The sequence below is a fragment of the Leuresthes tenuis genome, unplaced genomic scaffold (genome assembly GCF_036924035.1).
Source record: "Leuresthes tenuis unplaced genomic scaffold, fLeuTen1.0.hap1 SCAF_3, whole genome shotgun sequence".
Taxonomy (NCBI): Eukaryota; Metazoa; Chordata; class Actinopteri; order Atheriniformes; family Atherinopsidae; genus Leuresthes; species Leuresthes tenuis.
Genome location: NW_027325357.1, coordinates 27755121 through 27782457, shown reverse-complemented (window position 1 = coordinate 27782457; position 27337 = coordinate 27755121). Strand labels below are relative to the sequence as shown.

At 38.2% G+C, this 27337-nt stretch overlaps 1 protein-coding gene across 1 annotated transcript in view; it reads right to left on the bottom strand.

Annotated features, from left to right (window-relative positions):
- cntn4 (contactin 4) overlaps positions 1 to 27337 on the bottom strand; it is a 170912-nt gene that overhangs the window by 52985 nt on the left and 90590 nt on the right. Inside the window, exons 6-9 of the mRNA XM_072382884.1 lie at positions 15853 to 16056; positions 12732 to 12834; positions 10462 to 10646; positions 4638 to 4777 (exon numbers count right to left, since the gene is read on the bottom strand). Of these exons, the coding sequence (XP_072238985.1) occupies positions 4638 to 4777; positions 10462 to 10646; positions 12732 to 12834; positions 15853 to 16056 (632 nt within the window). The remainder of the gene's footprint in view (positions 1 to 4637; positions 4778 to 10461; positions 10647 to 12731; positions 12835 to 15852; positions 16057 to 27337) is intronic.

The window sequence follows — 27337 nt, the reverse complement described above, 5'->3', positions numbered from 1 at the left end:
ACAAAGTGCTGTGTACATGCTGTACCTTCTCTTCATCTGTTTCAACTATCGTTTCTGGTCCCCTGCGGGCGAAATCATGCCCGTCACTGAGCCATCAAATTAAAATCTATTTAGGCACTGCTGGGCTTGATGGACTAAAAACTGAGTAGGATCATTGCATCAGCTGGACATTTAATCTCTGACATACATTTATCTCTCTTATCTCAATTTCTTGCACCACTCCTTCACTTCAGCATTTTTAATGCTGGAACGGTCATCCTATGCAGCTGTGCAAAGGTTTTGCTACCTGTGCCCTTCATCTCCTGTGTTTTTCTTCAGCTCATACACAATGTCATTAGGAGCCCATTTGAACCCCAGTCGTGGGGGATTAAGGTGCTGTCACATGAAAAGAGAGGCTGTCCTCACTGAAAGATCACAAACTAATCCTGTATTTCAGCAGGTTGTGCCTGAATTTCCATAACGTTCGGCAGCTCTGAATGTGCAGGGGCGAATATCCCTTCTGGCGAAGGAGGCAAATGGTGGCGTATATCAGTCTGTGCAGGGGAAGCACTCCCATTTACAGCTGCTATTAATTAACCATGACGTTCCTCTCGAATCAGCAGTTTTTCATGCAGGGACCTGGGGGGACCATCTGTACGCCTTCTGCCGAGTGAAAATGATTGGCAATGTCATTTGCCAGCAAAGCTGAGTTGATTCATTTGATCAAAATCTGTAGAACATAAGAGGAAGGAATGTTTTCTGTAGTTTAGAAAAGTGAGCACATTGGGTTTGATTGCTGGCTACAGCTTTGTTCTCCCAAAATTATTCATTAGAGACAGCTTTTGTTGGAGGGATGCAAACATTTTTTTTAAATATCACAAGTTTATGAAAATTGAAAAAAATCCCTTTGAATCCCTTAACCCTCTTCAAATGCAGTGATGTAAAAGAAACAAAAAGCAACAAATGAATTAAATTAAATGGATTTTAATCTACCATGTTTTATCTTTTGATAAATTAGAAAAGGAAAATGTCATTACAGGGCTTAACATGTGAAATTATTAGTGCTCACCAGAGCAGAACTGTAAGATAAATCTGCTCATTCTTTTTTACAGATATTTAATTAATATACAATAAGTGCCTCGAGAAGAAAGAGTACTGCAGTTGGACTAAGCTCACAAGTGGCTTTACAGTGACAGAACAAAAACTTTAAGATGAGCCTACTTGCTCCACTTGTGCTTGAATGAACAGGGAAAGCAGCTAACCTCAACCATCTCCTATTCCAAAGCAGGATGTAGGAAACCTCCCTTAAAATGGCACCATTGACTTCTGCAATTCTAAGGCTTCTGCTGTAGACTCTTAGAATGAATAACTGTCAATAATACAGTGTCAATAATGCAGGAGAGGGTGAGGTTCTTCAGATGGGAAAAAAAAACACAAGAAAAGAAAATTTCCACACGGGGAGGCAATAAAAATAATCTTAACAGGAAAATGTAATATGTAATATACACAAGAAAGGGAGAGAAATAACTATGCGCACTGAGTGAAATCAGCAGTATCCCCCCTTCGCGGTCCAAAATGAACCGTGTATCACAGTAAGATGTTGCTCCTGTCAACAGTGCTTTAGCTTTACAATACCTTTGTCATTGATTGTGTCACATTGGTAATGACAAATTGAGTTTTTGTCCTGTCTCCATGTTTCTTTAGTGACTTCCTGTTTTATTTTGGAAATTAACTCTCCTCTCGTTTCAGGTCACTTGACCTTCCTCATGTGTCACCAGTCTGATTGTCTTCCCTGATTCCTGATTGTGTCCACCTGTTCCCCATTTCCCTCCATTTGCGCCTATTGTCTGCGTCTTCCTTTGTCCTGTGCCAGTGTGTCATGTCTGTCGTCCTGCACACAAGCACCACTGTCAAAGTCAAGTCTTTCTATCTCGTAGTCTAATTTTTTCGTTGTTGTCTTCTAGTTACTCGTAAGGGTGATTTTGGGTTGGCCTTTTGTATTTCACAGCTCCATAGTTTAGATAGAGCCTTTTTCTGATCATCCCTTATTTTGAGGCACTTTTTGTTCCTGGGATTTCCCTGTTTTCTGGAAAATGAGTCTTTGTAAGCTTATTCCTGTACTCTGCGTCCGAGTCCTCTCCCTGAGTTCCTGTTTGTCAGATTGCTCTTATATGCATCTTTTATTGTGAGCTAACTCAAGCTATATATTACTTTTTAATCGTGACTTCAACCTAGTACTATATTTGGGTATCCATAGATTTAGTTAAGTAAAGGCTAGTAGTTTTGTACCTTTCTTTATTGCTGCTGCATTTAGTAGCCATGGATAGCAGTGTGTTTGTTGAATGATTCACACTACAGGGCTGCATCGGAATTGTGGCCACATGGGACCCAATGCAATTTTTGCTGTGAGGTCGAAGTGGTCCTAAAACTTAAAAAAAAAAAAAAATTATCATTTTAAAAAAAACTACTGTCCTGTACTGACAACAGCTTTGGTAGGCTACTTAGCTAGCTTTTTAAAAAACAAACTGAATGGAAGATTCAAAGAATGGGCTTGACTGTACAAAGCTGAGTCTGTCAAAAAAAACTGTGCTGTTTCAAATTATTCTGTTCATATAATACATGTTTTGAGACTTAACCACAGTTTTTTCCTCATGCTGATGTGAGTTAATGAAAGAAGGAAAATATAATGTTGCATTTTGTTTTTGTAACCCATGACCTCGTCCTACAATTACCCTTGCTTATTGATTGCTCTTACCTATATGTGATTTATGAAGCTAATTAAACTTAAATAGCTTTTTATTGGTGACTTCATGCTTCAGTTATAGTATGTTAGGATGTCAACAGATGAATTCTGCAGTTGCTGATATGCAAGTCCCTTTCTTTGTCTATGCTTCCCACAGCAAGCATTGGGATTGGGATCCCGCATCTTGAGTTAGTTGGTGCTAAGGACTGAGCCCTCCACTACCCAACTCTAGCTACTTTTTAGAAAAAGAAGAAAAAATCTCTGTTCAGACCAGAATGTAGAAATTCTCACAAATGCTAAAAACATTATGCCAGGCCAGTAAGAGAAGACCTTTCTGCGTATGCCTACTGAGCCAGTTTTCCTTTGAAGAAACTTCAGAACCAAAACAGTAGTTCATACAATGGTGATACCAGACGGATGCAAATTGTTTGAGTGGAGTAGTCGTTGCTCAACAGAAAGTTACTGCACAGAGCAATAAGAGCACTGGATTAAAGGTGCAAACGCAGAAGAAAATGAACCTGTGGAATCCCCAACAAACTTTAGTTTTTATTCTCAAAGGATGATTCCCAGTGAACCACACACCCAGATGGCCTCAACTGATTCACAGTAATAAATAACAACAATTGGTGCATCCTCTCCCCACTGCTTCTTACATGGCTGACCTTTCCCTCTTCCACTCATTAAGCTACTGTGGTTAATGGTGGCATTTCAAACAATGAAACACCTTTGCTGATTAATCCATTCACCCATGCATCCTGAATATATTCATTCATTATGTCTACGTTAAGGAGGAATCTGCTGTACAAAAATCAGTGTAGTCAGTGTGACCTTTAATCACATACTGCTCACTGCTTCGTGTCCAGATGGCTGAGTGAGTTAGCAGTTCTGGGTTTTTGAAGCAATTCCATTTATTCAGCTCACAAAGAAATGAGAAAGAAGTAAGGCCAGAGAACAATAATAACTAAATCTAATCAAATGTGTTTGAATATTCACTCATCTTAAGACACTACAGATAAAAGACAAATGATCGTGCTTTTTTTTGCACCGTAGAAAAGTGTGTTGATTAACAGTTTGCTATCAGCTGAACAGAAAGCAAACCAAATCTGTTTTGATGTGACAGAGGCCATGCTGCGTGGAGCATCCTCTCGAGTAATCTAATGACAGACTAGGTTCATTCCAACCACATGTACAACATTCAAGTGCTGATCGATATCCTCCAGTGTGTTTGTCGCCTTTTTTGCATAATGAAGCAAATTAACATAATGGTGCTTTATTCATCAGGTGCAAGCTGTGCCTGAGTGTCCAATCAGTCTCCTCCTAACAACCTGCTTAAAAGACCGGATATAATAATCCAATATAAATAATAAAGTAAAATATTTTCCAATGCCCACATGAGACAGAGATGTCCTCGTGGGAATCCACAGACTGCAGGGAGGTTCAAATTAAAGTATTATGATGTGTGCTCAAACAGAGATTTTAACTTTTTTTGTCTGTGGTGGCAAAAGATTAATAATTACATTTGGAAAGGAGAGATTTAACAGAAGATTAGTGTAGCTCTTACATCACTGTGCTTCCAGACAACCATTAGGTGCTTGGCTTGTTGACAGTTTAGTTTCTTAGTACAGCCAAGCACAGTGGACACAGTCCAATTCCTTTGAAACTGGTGCTGTTTAGTGGAAGTGAAAAACATCACGTATTGCTCCAATGAGGAAGACAATAATGCATGCAAATTAGTCGGTAAACTTGATAAAGCAGTGCAGTAAAGCTTTGGAAATACAACACAGGACTGTGTCTGTTCTTCATTCAGTGGAGATGAGATTGAAAGAGACATCTGTGCCAAAGCTGCAGTTGGAAGCCTAACCTTGGCTAAGGAGGAACTTTATCTTCAGGTGTAAAGACATTTGGCAGAACTCACCTCTGCAGACTCCAGGTTCTCCCCGTTTTTCATCCATCTGTAAGACGGTTTCGGCTTCCCCGTGGCTTTACACTCCCACACCAGTGAGTCATCAATGAGTCGCTGGACATCTTGGGGTTTCTCAATGAGATGAGGAGGGGCTGGAGACATTGGAGGTCAGAATGAACGAGATTGTTGATGTGAAAATGACAGATGAAGCATTACAATGGCAGGAAAATCATGAATATGCACCACTGATGTTTACACTTTAAGTCATAGTTTTATGGCTAAAGGCAAGAAATAAATAAATGTATTTATTCATAATTTGAAAAAAAATTAAGAAAATATAACATGACAAATATAAATAAATGAATACATTATCTATAAATAGAAATAATATAAAATTAGACATCAATCACATAATCAATAATGCAGCCAAGGACTGACTCCCTGACTTTACATGTCACTGGAAATAAATCAATTATGGTGTTAGAACAATCAAAACCGGGCTTTTAATATGTATGTAAACATGTTAGTCTAAAAGAAATCGTTATGAAAACCCAGATGATCTGGTTGGGCTTTGGATCTATACATGCTCCCCACATGCATCCTTTTCCATCTTTTTGTAAAAACATTAAAGTGTAAATGTCCATTAGTACACCAGATTCCTAATAAAGCTGCTCTCATTCACATATTTTTCTGTTTCTTTTGTCAGGTGGTTAATCTCGTGAGAAATCATGACTCAAAAGAAGACTTTGTGTCAACTTAAAGCCGCTTAAAGCCTCTCCAGACTGTTGCTCTGCTCTGAGAAAATCCGAATTTTGAAACTGTAGCATCATCTGACAAAATCACCTTTAAGTAAAACTTAAGGAAAACGGTGCTGCGAATTCGACTATACTTACATGTACTATGATCTCACACAGAGAAAGTGGCAGCCTACAGTGTCAGCCAAGGAGAGAAGTCCAGTTTGTGTGTTTTATATATGAATAGGTTATATGCAGGATGAATATATTAGCGCTTTGTCTTGCTTGTCACTCGACTGATGTAAACACACTGTTTGAATATCTTTTCATTCAAAATGAATGGGTAGGTGTGTCCAAACTTAATAATAATAATAATTGAAAAAAACCCTCCCCTCTAAAATTCAGAATGGTAACTTGAAATCTGGTTGTTGTCTTGTTAATTTAGTAATGATAGCACCTTTCAGTTTTGGTGTTGAGTTCACTGTAATTTTGGTGTCAAGTTTTCCTTTTTTGGTTTCTTTTACTCTCCTGCTGTGCTTATACTTGACAAGAAAGTGATGAATGCTGGCTCCATATGCATTAGGGGTGGCTACTGGTGCCAGAAAAAAACTCCATTCAATACAGTCTCAGTAAATGATGGTATAATTATACAGGTGGAGAATTGATTCTTGCTGTTTAATGCGAGTAACTCAAGGCTAGTTAACGATTAAGCCAAAAAAAAAAAAAAGGAGGACGGAGGTACATAAAACCAGAGCTCTGAAGTGTAACGCTCTCGACATTCTTCTTGATGTGTAGGTCAAGCCACTATCATCCTATATCACACAAGGCCAGCGGCAGGACAAGAGGAATGGTTTGGTCCACTTATCCAGCACAGACCTCACCTAATGCCACTCTCAAGGACTGACCTTTGTGAAAGCTTTTCACCAACATCCTGTACTAATTAGCTCCCACCGTACACTGTTTTGCCTTTGAATGAAGATAGCACAGCAAGAAATCCAACAGCTGCAAATGTATATCTCTCTGTGCAATTTGGCTTCAGCGTGTATTTACAAGGGTGTTTGTGTGTGTCCATGAGAGTACAGCTACACGGAGCAAAGACCCATGAAACAGGCGAGCATAGCGATCAGAGGGGGGTATTTGTGCGGTCTTCTGTAGTCATGTCGGAGTCAGAATGAAAATTCATCCGCTATCAAAGAATTCTTTGTGTCTGTGCGTCATGTGCTGCACTATAGCTCTCTGGGATCCCTCTGGCAGATGAGGCGGCTGCACAAGGTTAGATGAGGTTGTTAACATTTAACTTGTATAGAGGCTGTGCTGTTGCCATCTGTGCAACAATGAAAGAGTTACCGTTTCCTTTGACTAAAAGGAGGTTGAAAGATGAATCTTTTATTTATCCTGCTTGAGAGAAGAGAGTAGGTTTGAAATGGTGATATAACATCTACTCTGGTCTTCCCTTGACCGTAGCTTTCTTCTTTAGACAATGAAAGGAAATGCACTACTTGTAAGTACGTAGGCATTTCTACATCACTGTTAGATATTCAACCACTGAACAAGAACCCTGAGGGAAAGATGGTAGAAAGCATTTGCTTGATAGATGCCTTCATCATCAGTCATCGCACATCACATCCGTTCATAATACTGCAATTCTCCATCAGAAACTGCCGGCCCAAACTGCCCTTCCCGACACAGTCTTTTCTATTCTCACTCCATCCCTCACCTGCTGCGAACGTATCGACTCTCTGTAAAGAGTCACCAAATGAGAGCAGTCAGCCCATCTCAGCCTGCACCAGTCTGAGCGTGCTTACAATCAGGCCAAACGTCAAGAGGCTAAAGCAGAGCAGGGATGTGAATTTGCCTTATCAGGGAAATCACAGTGAGATAACGCAGCAGTAAGTCTGCAGAAACACAAATGTGAATGCAAGATGGAAACTAACCTGTCACAGCTTTGCATTTACTTTTCCTCTGAGTAATATCGACATCGACGAGGGAGGAAACGGCAATTTTTTTTCCATGATGTTCTTTCAGAGGAAGGAATTATTTGTCCTTAGCTTGAGCTTTTTGTTAGATAGTGGCTTAAAATCCTAAACTATCAAAACAACAAAGACGTTGGCCACATCAAAAAACCAACGAGCCTCTGTTTGTTTTAAGGCATACTGAACTCTTTCACCTCAGAGCTTAAATGTAGCTGATGAATTCCACTTTCAATTCATTAAAGTGCAGAGTACAGTGTTTTCTATTGGTACCTTTACAATTACAAGTATGACAGTTTTTAACAATGACCACAGTGGGAACATAAAGCAACAACCCAACAACACAAAGTGCGGCTCCTTTTCTACTGTAGCATGCTTAGGTGTACTTTTATCGATCATGCCCATTGGCTTACACTGCTGACGAATGTCTCAACGGCTCAATTCAAAGGGAGTTCAAAATAAGATTACTGATTTTTATCACCTGGCTGCAGGGGAGAGAGATTGACAAAAGACATCAAAAATAAGAGAGGGGGAGTAAGCTCAGAAGGACAAATAAGGCCTTGGTGGATCACAGGTTGTCCCTCTGCTGAGGCTGGGAGCATCCGGGCTGTTGTAAATAATTGAAAATGTTTAATGTCCCAAATGAGTTACTCCTGACAGCTGACACAGTACAGGTGGGTGGAAAATCCATTGAATGTTCAAAGCTAGTTAAGTTAATGACCTGTCACTGTTTATTGTTAGAAATACAAATGTAAGGGGGCATTTTATTAATTCGTCTCCAACCACTGGTCACAGAAAGTTACAGAGCTAGTTCACAACAAGTCCTCCAACCTGTACAACCTCAGAGAGCTTTCTTTTTTCATACCATTTAATACGACCCATAAACTGGACATCCATCAAATCTGACTTACTAAGTGTTTCCAGATGAGAGCAAATGTCATTCTGAGTGTCCTTTAACAGGCCACAAATTCTAAGGTGGTCTGAGACAGGACAGATGGAGCCATTCTGCACAGAGCTTTCAACAATGTTCAGTTCAGTTCAGTTCCAGTTGTTCCAGTTCAGTTTGTCATGTTCTTGCTGGGTTTAGGCAATAACACCACACTCATGTTTTATTGACCAAATAAAGATATCCTTAGAAACAAAAAAAAACATATTAATTAATGTTGTTCGCTGGGCCAGAATTTAATTAAGAAAGTCGCACAAATTGTAACGTTAGCAGCTGAATGAACCAGTTGACATTGTGTGAGCTTTATTTTGTATAATTCTTATTGTCTTATTCTTTCAGTTAGATCTGTTTTCATTCATTTTACAAAAAATTGACACAAGCAACATAGAGAAAATACTTGTTCATCTAACAGGAATTTCAAAAATTTGTTTCAGTGAAGATTATGTTGACCTGATCCATATTAAGCATAAGCATTACATAACACTGATAAGAACCATATAACTGCATTGACATCTGTTCCAAGTCTTTGATATTTTTGATTGTTAATTAGGCTTAGAAGCCATCATGTTTAGAGCTAAAGTAGAATCTTTTTACAGAACCATTAAGGTAAAGGAAGCCATTTAGTTTTTTTGCCCTAACATCAGCATGCACCTGACTGTACTGATTCCCTGCATAGATGATGACTTTAAGTTACTTTAATGTTGAATTCGTCATATGAAGATGGAACTTTGCCGCATATGTGGAGCACCTTGGCCCCATTTCAGTCTAGTTGAGGGTATATATACATGCAGGGATTGCATTACCCAGGTGTGTTATTCCAGTATAGAGAAGCTTGATTTTGCACACTTTTAGACAGCCTAACAGGTTTACATGTATTTTTAAAGTCCAGTTTTGGTTTGTAACTTGTAATTATAACTTTGAAAATCTAAATTTGAAGTGGTTTAACTTTTTATGTTGTTACAATTCAGCTTGTTTTCCCAAACATGGAAAGTTACATCTGAGTTTAATTTGAAATAAGCTGATTTATTAATTCTCTATTGAGTGAACATCTTGAGCGAGCCTATGCTCATAAGCATAACACAGACAAAAAAGGTGAACCCTCAGAAAACCTCATCAGGCATGCTTTTAGTCCACAACGATGGTGTAGACAGTTGAGACATTAAAGACCAAATACTGCCTCTGCAAGGCCAGTGGACAGATAAATAAGATTCATAACATCAGCTTCAGTCTGGCTTTGACAAGGCACAAAAAAGCAAGCTTGGCTTCAGAAAAGTAAATTACTTCAAATTTTCAAATAGTTGTATCTTGGTTTCACATTACATCCTAACTGTCTGAAGTGTTTATAATACACTAATTATCATATTGTCCTGCAGACACCAACTCCTACTCACAGCTTATGTTGGGAATTACACCCGTGTTATTCTCTGCAATGACGAGTAAAACATCTGCTGTGAAAAATGTCGTTTGACAGACATAATACTTTACAGTAAAAACATCAAATATGCAAACATGTGTAATCTATTTAATATGTATTATGAACTGTTTTGAATAATGTTTGAAGATCTAATTACATTTCAGTATCACTGTGGCCAAATCCTTTTCTCCTCTGGTTTAAATTCTAAAGCTGAATAGATAAGAGGAGATAATGATTTTTCCAATCTTTAATTTTGGAAATAAGCGGTCTGCGCTTTTATTGAATTCTCTTATTTAAACTCAGGAGACGTGACTTCAGTTACGGCACTGCCCAACATCAATGAGTGAATATCCTAACCCTGTTGATCCACATGCTGCTGTGCAGATTATGTCCCTGACATATGTGCCACTGCTCTATGTATGGTGCATTTAACGGCTTTGATCTCCAGTCAAGTTGGATGTCAATCATGATGCCATCTGGTGGAAACCAACGCAAGGCTCACCAACAAGGTCGTATCCAAGGGCTGAGCCTCATCCACATCAGTCCTTTAATCTGGATCAAAATATTAAAGGCATCATGGCTGACAGCCTTTAATCATTTTGATGTGCTGTTAAAACGAGCCTCCCTCCTCATGTATGCCACACAAGCCTCTGCCGATCTCTGACTGCTTTGGAAGAACAGTTGTGTCTGCCTTTTCTGCCACTCAGTCTGAGCGGGTTTGACAGATGTGCTGCGCGATGGTCAAATATTCATGCATGACAGGATCACCTACCATAGAAAGAGAGCTTTCCTTTCACCGTGTTCACTCCTCTGGAGTTTTCAGCAACACACTCATATGTGCCAGCATCCTCCTGCTGGAAATAGGGGATTTCCAGGATGCCGCTGGCCTTTCTCATGTCCACTTTTCTGGGAAAGGGTACACCGTCCACTCTCCTCCATTTTATAGAGGGTGCAGGGCTGTGAAAAGAGACGGGGATAAGAGAGAGGGATAAGAATATGTCATTGTCTTTCATATATTCAAATTTAATGACTCAATTTTATTTTAAAGACCTCACATTATGTTTTGTTTATTCTTTCTTCGATGAATAATGCATATATGCTGTAGCTTTTTGTGTTAACCCTTAAATTTCCTCATCGTAAAAAAAAAAATAAATGTAATAGAAAAGACACTTTTGGATTTCTTTTATTTCCTTCGGGCAATGGTAATAATAAGAACAAATACTTTTTTTTTTTGCAAATGGTTGAGATGTCACTTAAAGCAACACTGGAGAATATGTGCTTCAACTATGTGCTTCTGATTTGCTTTGAAGTACACTGACATTTGTTATGTACAATTCCAGGCCAAAAACAGCCAGCGCCTCTGGGGGCTGAGGTATTGCAGTTCCAGGTTTCCAACCCTGGACCACACAGTTTTACTTTATGATCACTTGACATTTTTACAGTGGTGTCTGTGTGGCCGCTTCAACATGGCAACAGATTTGTGTATATGGTTGTACATGTGCAGGACTCACACTGAGATTTGTTTTTATGACAGTGGTGTTACATCCTGAATGAAAGCAACCAATTCGCCAAATTCTGCAATGTTACTTAAATGGTAAAATGATCAAAGTACGTAAGTAAAAGCATAATATATACACTCTTTTAGCATTATATACTTAAGCTGGGTGGCAGAGATGGTTTGGGAAGGTTTATCTGCACAAATTTTCGAAAAGATACAGTTTGATCACTGAAAAATGTGCTCAACCAAATGGAAGGAATTCAGTTCTTACAACTTTTATCAAATCACTTCAATGATTCAATCATGCTGTTTTTTTCTGTTTTTAACATGATTTATCAGATTAAGCAGTTATCAGATGTCATTGGGTGTCATTTGATTCTTTCATTCTGAACCACTTCAGATCAGTGTTTACATTCTTTTACATTCACATTCAGAACCATCTTTAACGGGCCCTTAAAAAGCCCTGCTGAGAACAGGAAGGGTTTCAATCCAATTAAATTCTGAATGGATTTCAATTTCATATAGTGCACAAAGTCTATAGTCATAGCTTGTCAAGCTAGCAGTTTGTTAGCCAGTTAACTGCTTTGTTTATGCAGCTTCCTGAAACACAGCCGGATCTCTCCATAATTCAACTCCAGAGAAATTCTGGATGGGGAAAAAAACTGATGGCAGACTCTCTCACAACTATTTGAGTTTACGGGTATATCCCAGAAATTAAAGAATTTTCTGTTGATTCCCTTGTAAACACATAAGTATATGGAAACAAGATGTTCGAATGTATCTGCACTGTTCCAGATTTCTTTTATTATTTCATTAAAATAAATCATTGCAGACAAACATCACGAGTACACACACACAAAAAAATTTGAAATGAAGGCCTGCTTCCCTATGCAGATGCAGTAAATAGAGGCCTGGACATATATTTACATCAACCAACCAACCAACTGACCAAATGTGACAAGAGGTGCAACAGCTATGTGGCATGGAAAAAAGTTTCATGTTTTTGAACATCTAAGTTTGGAAATCTCATCTGGTAAACCCTAAAAAATAAATTGTGAAAATATTAATGAGCATTGTATGGGCTCTTTAAATTTGCAAGACTGGAGGGTGGTGTATAGATTGAGATTATTATTATTATCATTATAGAAATTAATACTCAAAATTAAATGTATCAGTGAACATGGTCTGTAGCTAGGACACCATAATATTCAGAACTGTTACAAAAAAGATCATATCTTCAACTAATTAGTCTGTATATAGGTCCTTGTATGTAGGTGTGAAGATGTACTTTGTCCAATTCCGTGCACAAAAATATGAAAAAGGGAAAAAAAAAAAGTCTTGAATTCTGGGCTTCAGTAGATTGTTAAAAACCAGATAATTCCAGTAAATATTCTTACACCACAACATCCGGCCTCTAATTTCTCAGAATTTCAGCCTAGTTTGAAACACAGGGGAATTGAATAAAAAGTGGTGAAACACATAAAAGAAAAATATCCCAGCTGCTCCTTATGAACATTTTTCTTTTAAACCAAGAGTGGGCTTACTTTCCCAGAGCGAAGCATTCCAGCTTTACAGTGGATCCTTTCGCAACATGAACAATCTCTGGAAACTGAACTTCAATCTTTGGCTCGTATTCACCCATAACACCTAAAAGAGAAAATGCAAATAAGAAGCGGTGTCAGTGCACAAAGGTATTATTTCTTTCAAGTTAAACAACTTTGCGGTTTCTTCTGTCACAACCTAACAACTGAAAACCTTTTTCTAGCATGGCTGTTTCTACTAAAAGAAGAAGAGGTGTTTTTAAAAAAAATATCCAACTCAGTTCGATCTGAGCAGCAGAAACACACTCTGCTCACAGTGCTGTCACAGGATGCTATCCCGCTGAAAATAATGAGAAAAACAAGCCAAAACACAGCAGTGCAGCTGACATACACATCACACTTTTGTTCAATGGAAAAAAAAAGAAAGGAGAAAATTTTTTTTTTTTTGAGACTTCATCGATGGTTTGAGCCTTTACATCCAAATGAGTTTCATGTTGTTGTAAAGCTAACAGCTATGAACCAGAAATCGGGCCCATCAAATCCCCCTGAGTGCTGCCTCTGTGTCTACAAAGCATTCCATTCACTGTTAGAGAAGCAGCTCTGGCAGATTATATTATTGCTGCTGTGCATACTAAAATTCTCTGGTTAAAAGGGAAGATGGAAATGTAGACTCTGCGGTGTTCGAGCTTTGGTGAATCCTTTTTCATAAATCAAGACAGAAATGTTTGTCATGAGAAAAAAATGTGTATTTCACTCACTCTTCCCCTTAAATGGTGTAAAGCAAATCACATCAATATCTTCATAAATGTGTATACCGGTGATTTCTCCTATCATGCTATATTTTCAACCACTCTTAACCAGTAGGTTTTCCTTCATTGCTGTATATTCAGGGCTGTGTTGCACAGATAGTTCTAGAGATGGAGGAAACAGCCCAATACTATCTTGTTGATTTGGTGAAGCATGTGCTATCAGGATAGCTCCCTGAGTGACTGTGAAAGCTAATTCAGATCCTTATCACAACTGTCTCATACTGGAATGTAACCACTGTCCTATCAGCCATGTTTGAGCAGACAGGTGGAAGTGAACATGTAATTGTCTCATGCTATAACCCCTTTGTAAGGAACACCTGTTTAATGTGCCCAACTTCACCCTCGTACACGTACACATACACACAAACACACACACACACACACACACACACACACACATACACACACCACCACCAATGAGGCGGAGCTCACGCCTGTCTGCTAAACCAGCTGCTGCAGTGAAATAAAGGTATATCAATGAAAAAAAGGTGTTGTTCTAAAATGGTCCTCATTGATGGATTCAATTTTGTTGCAAATTCATAAAGTAGAGTTGTAAGGTATGAACATAATCAGAACTGTGTTTTGTTATACACTGTCTGAGTCAACCAGTAAGAAAAACATACTTAATTCTAATGTACGACCAGACAGTGACAGTTATAACATTATAACACTGATAAAAAATCAACCCATCATTTGTAATCTGTCACTTATAGTATTATTTATCATATCTAAACAATGATAGCACACAGAATGAAACTGCAAGCATATATGAAGACATTGCTGTGATATAGGCTACCATGTACTACGCACACACGATGCTGGATGAATTACCTCTGCTGGTTTTTCACATCCCAATAAATAGACAAATATTGGTAGACTTCTCATTTTAATGATGTGTACTAATTCACTCCTAAGTGAGCCTGATCTGAAAATATTTCAATTTTAATGTGTGACAAGCTCTACTGATGTATTCAATTTTGAATTTCTCCCATTTGGGGGAGGGGGGGGGGGGGGGGGGGGGGGGGGGGGTGAATAAGGTATTTTTCTATTCTATTGCACTAGAGGCAATAGGAATAATTGACAAGCTGTAGCTATGAAAGAGGCTATTTTTTTTAGATTAACTTGAGTGAGCTAATTGCTTTGATTCTTCCACAGAAGGTCCTGTTACATTGTATAGATGCTAGGTAACTTAACTGTCAAGTAGAACTGACATTATAAACTCCAAATATCACGGGGTTGTCTAAAGAGTTTTGATGAGGGGAGGATAGGAGAATTATGGAAGCACAACGCTAACCAAGCTAATGTTAGCATTAGCTGATGACATAGCGCTTCCTCCCGTCTTCTAGAAAGACTAACTTCTGGTACCAAAAAACCTTAAGATGTCGACACCAAATATAGAGCCTAAAATTGTACTTCATATAACAGGGGATGATATAATGGTGTCAATTTTTAATATACAGTCTAATATCTGGGTAGTGTCCTGCCAAGCTAACAAATTAGACTGAGCTATAAAACAGTAAATAACAACATGTCCTCAAGAGTTTTAGCTTTAAATACAGTAGGCTACTATGAAAGAAGTTGTATGAATTGTCAACAACATAAGAAATGTTTTGAATACTTATGAACACACAACAGTGGGTAATAAGTTATACGAACATTGTTTACAGTAAGGCTTAAAAAATATTTTTTTATAAGAGGCAATGTTCACTCCTGCAGGGGTATTTTCTTATATCAGATCAAGATAAGTAATAATTCATGAAAAACCCACTGAAATGTCAGGAGAGACCTTTCCAGGGACAATGAGCCTACAAATAGATTACTTTACCGACAATGACCTTTTCTTTAGTGTGCCATGCTGGACATGCTGAAATTAACAAAAGTATAAAAAAAATTAACTTTGAATTTCATCTTGATTCTTTCAAATCAGTGTGGCTTATGATTAATGCAAAATGAGTAATGCACAATGATGTAATTATTAAAGAAAACATTTTGGAAGGTGATAAATAGGGCAGAGAAAAGAGTCACGTCTCACACCCACAAAATAGATGTCCATATTTTCATACATGCAGTTAAGAAATATATAAATTTATAAAACATGAAAATGATACCTATAAAACATTTCTAATCAATTTTACTTTTTGGAATAAACATTTCCACTATACAGGCTGAAGCTACAGTTTAGAATCAGAAATAAAATATTATGATGTGCTCCCAAGACACAGATCAAATCTTTCAGATGAAATTATGGAATTTGATGTTCTTTTTAATGTTTACAATTTGTCTGTTCAATAAGTTTGTTTTTAAGCTGTGCTCACCATCACTACGGAGTACCAGCGGAGTGGGAGGGCCTTGGACACGGGTCTTTGTGACAGTGTTGGTCACCACGCAGGTGTAATTGCCAACATCTGAGGGCTCCACTTTGGCAATGTACAGATTTCCTGTCTCCTGGGAAATGAAGCGGCGAGTGTCCTGCTTCACAAATGTTGGGTACTCATTGAAGATCCAGGAAAATATTAGATCTGTGGGTAAAGAAGAAAATTGAGATTGAAATTTTAGATATTTGTGGATTTAGCTTTCAGTCACTTCTGAATATTGAAAATGGTGACAAAATTACATCACGCTAAATTAAAAAATTAATTACCTGGGCTTACTTCAAATGATCTTTTTTTTTTATTATGTGGATGACATCTGCAAATTTAGTGACAGATGCTGAAGACACCAGGGTTTATGTTATCATGACTTATTACAATATCGCAGAGAGTATTTAGACAAAAAAAAAACTACAAATGGAATACAGTCCCGTTTAGAATTATCAGCAGCCCTAAATTGCAATTAAAGAAATCAGTACTTACAGTAATAAATTTATTTTTGCAATCAAATTTTGTGACAAACTATTCAGAGTTACGAAAAGAAAAAATATATACTTTTATACTATTATACGCACACACCCAGGCGCACACGCAGTCACACACACGCACATATATATGTATATATGTTCTCATAACCACAGAAAAATTATTGGCACCTTTTACTACTGATTGGTTGCAGAATATATTACAGGCTGTAACAATAACAGCCTGTAATATATTCTTGTCAGCAACTATGTAGAGACAAGTATTGCCCACCAATGGTTATTGTAAGGTATTAATTACTGGAAACAAATTAAGAAATGATGAGTTTTAAAGTCTGCCTGAATATGAAAGTTGTCTTTTGTTTAAATGGCATTTTAGCCATCGAGCCTTCTTCAAGATTGAAAATCTTAGCAGAACATAGCATCTAAAATGTTAGATATGTTGCATGAATGTGGCCTATGTAACATACCACTACCTTCACCCAATGGCTGCTCCTCCATCTAATTAAATAAAAGAAAAGCATTTCGATCTGGGGGTGCAACACTTTTCTTCACTTTCTACCACTCTGACAGTGCCATGTTTTCATGATCTTTTGAGGCTGCATAGGTAATTTTTTTGCAATCACAGATTTCAGCTCTTTCAAACAGGCTCTCAACAGGATTTAGGTCACGACTCATCACTGGCGAGTTTCAAAGAGTCCACCGTTTTCCTTTTAAGCATTCATATGTGCTATCTAGTTGGAAGGACCTTAAGACCTCAATTTTTTTCTTTTCTTTTTTTTGCGCACAGGATAACAAAAAGGAAAGCTTCTGTAATCTTCTAATTTCACGATTTGACTGATTTGTTCAAAGCTGCAAAAGAAGAAAAGCACACCACAGGATGATATAACCTAAATCATGTTTAACTGGACTGTGTCTTTATCTTCATTTTGTACACAGAACTTGTTTCCAAAAGATATCCGTGAAGGTGGCTGTAAATATTAGCTCTGCTTTTTTGTGTTTTTCTTTTATTAGTGCTGTCCTCTCTGGCTTTTACCCATGAAGCCATTTGTGTTTTAGTGTATCATACATACTGAAACCATCATTCAGGCTTCCTGAATGTTATATGGCGGATTTTTTTCAAAGTTCATTTTTCTTTAATCCATAAAATGAATTGCAGGCTTCTTTCTTTCTCAACAACATTAAACCATTACATTAGTTCAAGTCAATTGAAGACTAAGTATACTTCTTTAAGTATACTTATACTACTAATTGTACAATTTCTGTTTGTATTTTTTTTGTCTAAATGAAAGGCTTATGGTTGTTTTTGTCCACTCATTTAAATAAATTTAATCTATTGGCATTTGGAGATTAATTTGCATTTATTTCTTAAGATATGCAAAACTTTGTCCCTACAATTTAGGAGTAACAATATTTCTCACCATGACTGTACATAAATTATTACTCCGTCATCATACTGGTAACTGACACAGGTATGTTATTAGTAATACAGCCACATAAACAAGTAAGTAAATCAACAACGTTTGAAAAGCAATGTTCTTTTGGAAGAGCTGTTCTTAAGCTATCTTGGCATCTTATATTAACTACCCTCAACTCTGTCAAAGCGAAAGAAACCGAGAGGGGACCTCAGCAACTCCGCTTTTTAAAAAATAGATATTTTTCTCTTTGTTTAAAAAAAATCTTCATCCAGACAACTGAAATAATTATGCCAGACCACGAGGTTGCAATCACTTTTACATTAATAACGTGAAAACACAAGCAACTGATGACTAACTGATGACCAAGCTCTGTCATAGCGTAAACATCTCATTGTGCCATATCTTCCAACAGAGCTCTTCGCTCTCAGACAGCTGGTTTACCTGTGGAGTTTGGTAGGCAGAGCCTTCAGTTATCAAGCGTCTCTCTTGTGGAACCAGCTGCCAGTTTGGTGTCAAGAAGCAGACACCCTCTCTACTTTTAGGTTTAGGCTTAAAGCTTGCCTTTTTGATAAAGCTATGCTGTTTTGCTATAAGTTATGCTGCTATAGGCCTAGACTGGTGGAGGATCCCCATGATGCACTTCTCCTCACTCTGCTCTTACTCTCCATGTACATACAACAGTATTGTTGTCATTAACTTGTGTTTCTCTTTCTCAGCAAGTATCCCTGGTTTGCTATTATGGAGCTTGTTGTCCCTCTTCCCTGCCTCTTGCATGCTCAGGACGTGGAATTGAATATGTTGTGATTTGGTGCTTCACAAATAAAACTGAATTGATTTTCTTTGGCAAAAACTTGTACGTTGCTGCAAAATTACTAAGGCTAAGTAAAGCTATATGCGCATGTGGAAAGTAGGCTGAGATGCCCAAAAGCAATATTTTTTAAAATCTCAGTTTTTCTTACAAAAAAACTCCCAAAACAAAACATTTCTATGTGAATGAGAAGTGCAAACATAGGAGAAAAAAATTGCTTTGCAAAATATACAGTATATGTTAATGTGGGAAGAAGTTAGAAGTTAGAAAACACACATTATGCATTCTTGCATTCCATACTGTAAATGGTTGGCATTATTTTTTTACCAACAGTCTTCTGATTCATAGACATCGGGGGTGTTTTAATCTTACGAATGGGCTGTGAAAAGGTGTCAAAGAAACCAGACAAAGACAGAGGACTTCAATTTATGCAGTTATCTGGCTCGTTAGGCTTCTGATTTGAGATCATGAGACACTTTAAATAAGTAAAAGTCATTAAAAAAAACAGTAGCCAAGACAACTATTAAGAATTTAATATAATAATAATAATTCTGTAATGATTAAGTAATGATAATGAATGATTTGCTGTTCCACTAGAATAAATTAAGTAATCATTAGACTCAATTAACCTGTTCAATAATCCAGTTCAAAGTATGAGTTGGTATATAACTGAGAAAAATGCTCAGCAGAAGGAGGAAATGGGAACAAGTATCTTCAAATCTGAAATAAAAAGTACAGCGTACACCGTGGTCACTTTCACCAGCACCTTTTCCATAATTCCACCACTGACATCATCTCTGCTGCCACTTTTACAGGGAAATCAGAAATGCAATTCAGAACTGATTGCTGGGCAGAGTGTTGCCATGGCATCTAAAATGAGATCTAACCTCGTTTTACAACTCAGGCTCCTACAATTTCAGGAAATGAGCATCATATATGCTCCATATGTGAGCAGAGAATTATTGCACGTTAGTCACAGGTTTTATGATGTATTCCTCCATTTATCTTTCAGCAGTGTTGAATGCATTGGATATGGGATATCGATGACAGCTGCTATAGCTGATGTTTGAGATTGACTCTTCGACGACTTTTTCACGTTATCAATATCAACCCATCACACCTCGATGTTGTGACCTAATATGCTGCCTTGAATCTTCCTGGTCTCCCAGACAGGCGCAGGTTTTTATGCCTCAGAGCTTAATCAAATCTTACCACTTTGTTTGCAGACTAGCAATTAGACAAAATAGTCTTTGAGGAACCCTTCGGTATGCCTCCCCGAGCTGCTCAACCATTTATCACAGCAGGACCGCACACCCCTGCTGGCTGAAAGAAGTACTGCTGATCATCACCATTCAAGGTTTTGGGTTTGGGACCTGAACACAGAGTAATGGCACAGCAGAGATCCATGGGGACAATTGACACTTCAAGGCAGGATAAGGCATGTTGTTCTTGTTTGTTTCCTCTCCAGTGCTTTTGAACTACGGTTGCACCTGCTCTCCTTCTATGTTTAAAACCCACATGACTACATGGCGCAACATGAGGCGCAAAATACCGCGGAGACCAAAAACATAATGAGATGTTTCACACAGCTGGCTGAATGGTCCTCACAAAATCATCCAGGGCATTGATTTTATGGGTTACAAAATCTCTGCGGTACAAAAACAGGACATTGCCAACACAAATTGTAGAAATAATCAGGCTTTCGTGCAGCATTACAATCACTGCTTAGTAAGACAGCAGCTTTTGCAAATGAGCTACATTGTTTAAAACCAAAGTCTGAAAACCTCTGTTGTGAATGTTTTTTGTAATTTCAATAATCTCGCTGTTTGAGTATTTGTAATTCATCCGTTTCCTCAAGAGTCTGCTTTTGATCTGTCATCCAAAATATTGTCCACGGTGAAGAATCCCCCGTAAGAGTTCTTTGTGGTTCCCCTCTTGGTTAAAGATCGCTTAACAGGAGTCTGAAAGAATAAAGCTGCTACACTCACAAAAGGAGACGCAGGAGCAGCTTCAAAGGACAGGCCTAAATGAATATTCAGAGAGTGAACAAGATGTGCAAGTCAAACATGTCCTTCTCTTTGCAGAGACAAGATCAAGCCCATATAGATTTGTGATAAAGAAGGAGCATGAAGAAAGAGACCGTAGGCAGTAAAACTAAGCCATGTCTATCATCCTTCCAGACAGGATGAAAAAGAATTAACTTAATGAAGATGGGACACCTGTGGATGGACATGTATACAGTCGGGCATGTTCTCTTTAGCTGACATAGGACAAGAAAGTAGCTTCATGAAGAAAGATATATGAATTAATACGTTCTTAAAGAATACATAGCTAGGACGAGGTATACTTCATACTGTTACTTTTGTTCATCTATTATCTATCAAAAATAAGAGTAATATAGTGTTTTTGTAGAATATACTTTTTAACTTTCAGTGAATACTCTGAGCATGATTTATTTACAATATGGTAAAAAAAAAAAACTTGATCTATTCTGTGAGACATTTTATTAACATTTTCTAAAATTTTGAGTTTTCGAAGTTCCACGTTCCCATCTTTTGGAAGAAATTCATCATTGACTATTATTCATGACTATGTTTTCACCTAACCTAGTCTCACAAGAAATGTGTTAATAATGTGTGGGGGGGGGGGCTTTTTAACAACAAATCGCAAAATGATCTGATCCATCCATCCATCCATCCATTATCTGCCGCTTCTCCGGGGGTCGGGTTGCAGGGGCAGCAGCTTGAGCAGAGAAGCCCAGATGTCCCTGTCCCCGGCCACCTCCTCCAGGTCCTCCGGGGGGACCCCGAAGCGTTCCCAGGTCAGCTGAGAGACGTGAGAGAGACGTCTTCCCCGGGGTCTCGCCCAGAACACCTCCCCAGGGAGGATCACTAGGATGCCTCCTGGAAAATGATCTGATATTTTGCTTAAATAACATACATGTTGATGTTTGACAAAATGTAAAACCTTGATTCCAAAATAGGTGGGACGCTGTGAAAAATAAGCGGGATGGGGCAAGAAAAGGCCGGAAAAAAGTCATTACTACTAAAAAGAAACAGCTGGGAGAACAGGCTGCACCTAAATAGGGCAACAGGTCAGTAACATGACTGGGTATAAAAAGAGCGCCTTAGAGAGGCAGAGTCTCCTAGAAATAAAGATGGGCAGAGGTTCAGCTAAAAACAGAGTCAACAAATTGTAAAATCGCAATAAAATCGTCTATGAATATTCCATCAAATACTGTACATAATATCATAAGAAGATTCAAAGAATCAGGAAACAACCCTGCACACAGGACACAGCCAAAAAATCAATATTGGGTCCCTGAGATCTTCAGGGCCTCAGGTCACACTGCATTACACACAGCCATGTTTCTGTCATGGAAATCACTGCATGGGTTCAGGAAGACTTCCACAAATAATTGTTAATGAACACAGTTCATCGTGCCATCCACAAATGCAGGTTAAAGCTCTGTCGTGCAAAAATAATAACATGTGAGAACGGAATCTCATTCACAATGGGCTGAAGCAAAGTGGAAAACCTTTCTGTGGCAAGACAAATGGAAATTTGAAATTATTTTTGGAAATAATGGATGCCTTGTCTTGGACAAGGTCCTTCTCCTCTTCAGCCAATGACAAGTGTCAGTTCACAGCGCTCAGTTCAAAAGCGGGTGCATTAGTGCCTATGGAACTGACAACTTGCACATCTGGAAAGACTTAATCAATGCCGAAAGGTATTGCAACATATGCTCCCATCTAGTTAGCTTTTTCAGGGCAAGACAATACGAAACCACATACTGTCAACTGAAAACAAGACTGCTGAGCAGCTGGAAGAAAATATCGGACAAGAATGGGACAACATTCCTCTCCCAAAGGTCCAGCAACTGGTCTCCTCAGTTGCCAGGCATTTACAAACTTCTTGTAAATGAAGAGGGGATGCTACATAGAGGTAAACATGGGTCTGTCCCAACTTCTTTGAGACTTGTTGGAGCCATCGTATTCAAGATGTTTTTCATGAAATGGGGAAATATCTCACAACATTTTATATGTTTTCCATGTTCTACTGCGACTAAAATATTGGTTCATAAGGTTTTCAGATCAGCACATTCTGTTTTATTTACACAGTTTGCCAACCTTATTGTAACTGAGGTTGTAATACTACTTGAAAAAAAAAACTGTAACAATGTTACAAACGTTAAAATGTTACATAAAGTCAGCAGGCAAATTTTAACTCCTGAACTGCCGAGCATGGTTTTAGCAGAATGTCAGGGAAGCACAAATTGCACCATGTCTAAATAACGCAAACTCGATAATTTCTTAGCCAACATCCATACCATCTGTGCATACTTTAAATACTGTTGGATGCAAAATAGTTTTCTTTTAATGTCATTGTCTATAAAGACTGGTACTTTAGTCCACTGACTTCACTCATGCTTACTGCTAATAACAAGTAATAATAAGTTAAGCTAATAATATGGTTTTTTTTTTGCATTTAATCAGTTACACATCGGTTTATCGGTTCTTTAACATCTTTCAAATATAAGCCTTGGAATAAAGAACTTTTTATCTTTTCATGGTTGCTGATGCACACACACACACACACACACACCACCCATTGGGACCATGACACTTCAGAGTTTCCCCACACAGACAGTACCAATTTAACCTTGGGTAGCAACTATGCAGCATGCTCAAATGGAAAAAAAGAACAATAGCAAAACACTACTCTTGACCTGTACTTAACATGCTTAGCTGGTGCATAAATCCAACAGGCCTACATACATCCAAAAAGAACAACAGTTCAACCGTAAACTTGGAGGAATTCTCATTTATGTGTAATAAATAATAGTCAATATTTATGCAGTTGAGGTTGAGATGTACTGATGTTTTGTTCCAAATATGGGCCAGTCTCTGAATCAATATTCATTAACCATTCCTGTCTGTACAGGTAATACTGAACATTACATCTTCACTCTGTAATACAATTACATTCAGTAAAGATAAAGTAAAGTGAACTTTGTGTTGAATCGGCCTCAAAGCTGTACAACCTCAGTAATTATTCTAGTCTAATTTGCTGTTTACCAGCTTTTGACATATGGCACTTGTTCCACATCCTGACATAAAGTTCAAGTAGAATAAAAGAAATGGAGGCAGGTATAACCACAAAAAGTCATGGAAAAGTAGAGCCATAAATGACTTGTCTGTTTCAGTCAGTGACATCACCCACTGGCAGAAAAACAGTCACGTGTTTCTTTCTTGTAATGTGATTAATTTCTACACAATGCAGACACTGGCCTGCCTCTCATTCCTCCATCCGTTGTCCCTAGGGGTGGGGGTGTGTTATATCCCTCCTGCTAGATAGCAATACATATTCATTTGAACAGAGTCAACATTTATGACAAGCCTGAACAACAACAAAAAATATTGTTTCTGCCAGCTAACAAAGCAGGAATCTGTCGTTACAAAAGACTTCTGTCATTTTTATGTGACATCAGGAGGGTTTGGCATCAGAATATATGACCAGCGATGGCTGCCAGATCACTTAATATTAATAACACATGTGAGGACACAATATTCATTTTCTTAATGCGTTCACAATGGAGTGGGATGAGGGTCTGCTGAAAAACTGCACAAATTAATAAAATCAAACAGGGCTCACTTATCCTTTCCCAGGCTGAATCCGTTCTCAGATTACAGGTGTGGTTTTATCTTCATAAATAGGAGTTATATCTGTGTTGATTTGGTGCAATTTTTTCCAAAATGCATCCAGGGCCACTGAATCCGCATGAAGGGAGTCGGGAAATCAGCTTAGTGAACAAACTTACTATTTGGTTCTGTTAAAATCTACGTATTCACTGATTTAGGAGAGCATCTTTGAAAGAATGTCTTTGAATTTTAAAACGAACTCAGAAAACTCCTCTTCTGTTAAACTACTGTAACGCCACGTTGTGTTTCTGAGTGCAGTTATCCCATATCTGCTCCAGGCTCCAAGAACCTTCTGATCCACTGTTTCCTTTACAGGACTAGACAGGATGCACATGCTCCGTGCTCTCAAAACCTCGGGTAGGAGGAGAAACATGGACAACACACACACACAAAGATTTAAAAAAAGAAACTCATAGTGGAGACACAAGTGATTTCAGTGTTGAGTGCCCCTTAAAGGTCTCTCCCCATTAGAAAATAGAGGTCAGAAGCATGGGGTACGCAACTAAACCCAGTAATCGTGTAGCAAAGAGAGCGCTGCTGGATCACACTGGCTGCCCATTAATGCGGTTGGCTTTGAAAAAGACAGACAATGACAGCCTCTCAGCTTGTCTTGCTTCGTCTGATCCACAGTGACAGACACGAGGGGGGTGGAACAGCACATTGAGGAAAAACAAACATTTCTGAGGCAACTTTCTTTAAAAAAACAAAAAAAAAACATTTTAACCATATATTTCTGGCGTGCTGGCCTGTCAGACAGTTAGTGAGGATGTGAATGCGGCATCCTGTTCTGCGACTGCACGATTCTGGCCTGTCTGAGTGTATCTTGCTGGATCTGGACTCAGCACTAATCTCTCTGTCACTTGCTGCAGGTAGGAAGTCGCATGACACAAATTACATTAGAGGACATACAGCAGAAAATGATATCCGTTCCGGATGAGAGAATTCTGTGCTGTGTAATGAAGTTTTAGATATCTGTTTTTGCAAATGTGCTCTTTAAGCTCTTCATATACTTGCTTTCAAATGGTTACATCCTGACAATTGTAGAGGGGATAGAATCAACAGAAGTGATTTAAAATGGAATTGTAAAAGTATAAATATCAAAGTTTTGGTTAATGTGACCTCAGAGGCACTTATGAGTGTGTCTGCGCTGAGTCTGTGCTACTATTGCACCATATTAATGTATAAAAGATAACCCACTCACTATGAGAAGGAATAAAACGATTTCAGAATATTAGAAATATATATTGAATGAACAGAAATTTTTAATTTTTTATTATTTGATAAATGCAGTCGTGTAAATATATAATCCAGTAGTCCTAAAATGAGACAAATACAACAATAGGTGCGCAACAACACATGAAATATTAGGTTGTGGTATTATCTAACAAACGCTAACAGCGTTGCTCCTCCTACAGCACATTAGAATCTGTGGACATTTCTAATGAAGCTCTCTGAAGGTCCAGGAATCGTATTTCAAGTCAGGTTGAGGTTTGGACTTTGACTGGACCATAGCAGCACATTTGACTCTCGAATACTTTGGTATATGTCCAGGTCCTGTTGCTAAACAAGCCCAAATCATCAGCCCTCCACCACCGTGCTTGACAGTTGGTATGAGGTGTTTGGATGTGCTGTCCAAACGTGCTGCTGTGCATTATGGTCAAACATCTCCACTTTGGTCTCATCTAAGCTTAGGTTTTGTTAAATGAATAATGACATAATATCAATGTGTTTTTGTTCATCTGAGGTTGTATTTAGCTAATTCTAATATTTTTTTAGCATATCTTTGTCAGCGAAATCTTTGCATTAAAAGAGGGTGCACTTTCTTTCCACCCTGACTGTGGTACAGTTTCCATTTATGGAGCTAACATGTATATAATAATATAATATAACATGTTATCTGTTTGGTTAACTTTTTCTATTCTCAGTCATTCATTTTGAGTTTAACCATTTGTTATAATCTGTCAAATGACTTACCTCAGAACACTAAAAAAAACCTCAGAAATATTCATCACTATGCAAAATATATGATCAAACTGGGAATCCCTTTGTTACATCAAATTAAACATCAAACCAAGAGAACTAAACATGTATGTATGTTACTGTACCAATGGACATCAAATGCGCTCAAAACTAACAAACTTCTCCACCCTCACTGTGTCTCTTTGTGCTCTTTGATATTAAGTACAGACTATACTGGCTTTTGAAACAGATAAATACAAAGACCTGTGCCTCTGAGATAAACAAATATTATGACTATTACATCTTTTCCCTAAAGGAGGGTAACAAGATTGCAACATCCATGCAACACCTAGCCGATGCAGCTTATACATAGACTCTGGCTTGCATCATTCTTTCAACAGGTAAAACTGCTGGAGCACTGGGACCAAATGAATCCCCAACGGTCCTGCACTTGTGATGCTGCTGGCTAGAGTTCAGCAGCCACTTTGTTGCAACAGGTAAGGAAAATAACTTATTTTAGCATGAAGAAAGTAATCTGAAAATGGAAAAAAAGAGAAACATTTCTCCAGAGAGCACTCCATGAAGAGAAAATGTGTTGTTACACACACACACACACACACACACACACACACACACACACACACATAATTTCTGTGCAGTTCTGTTTCTAGGCAGGATGTTGCACCTTTATTCCCCACAATGTAACTCACCAGTTGACAGCCGGGACTTTGATTTGGATTTTAGTGGCAAACATTGAGTTTTTTTGCCTCAAACAGAAAGGTGGAACGTGCTACAGTAGTCTCAAAAGCATTTCTTTCATTAATTTTGGAACTTGTAGAGTTAGGCCAGGTGGGGTGCATTACTTGAAGTAATAGTTCTGGCTTTACACAGCTTCCCCTGGAGATGAAAAAGGCCTTTTACTTCCTCAGAAAATGTGGTAGTTATTGTGCAGCTTCTTCAGTGTAGAGTTTAGACACTTTTTTCAGCTTTGTTTTATTGTAAATTAAAGGCTAATTAAAGTAAATGTGGAGAATTGCATGGAAACATATGTGTTCCCTAAAA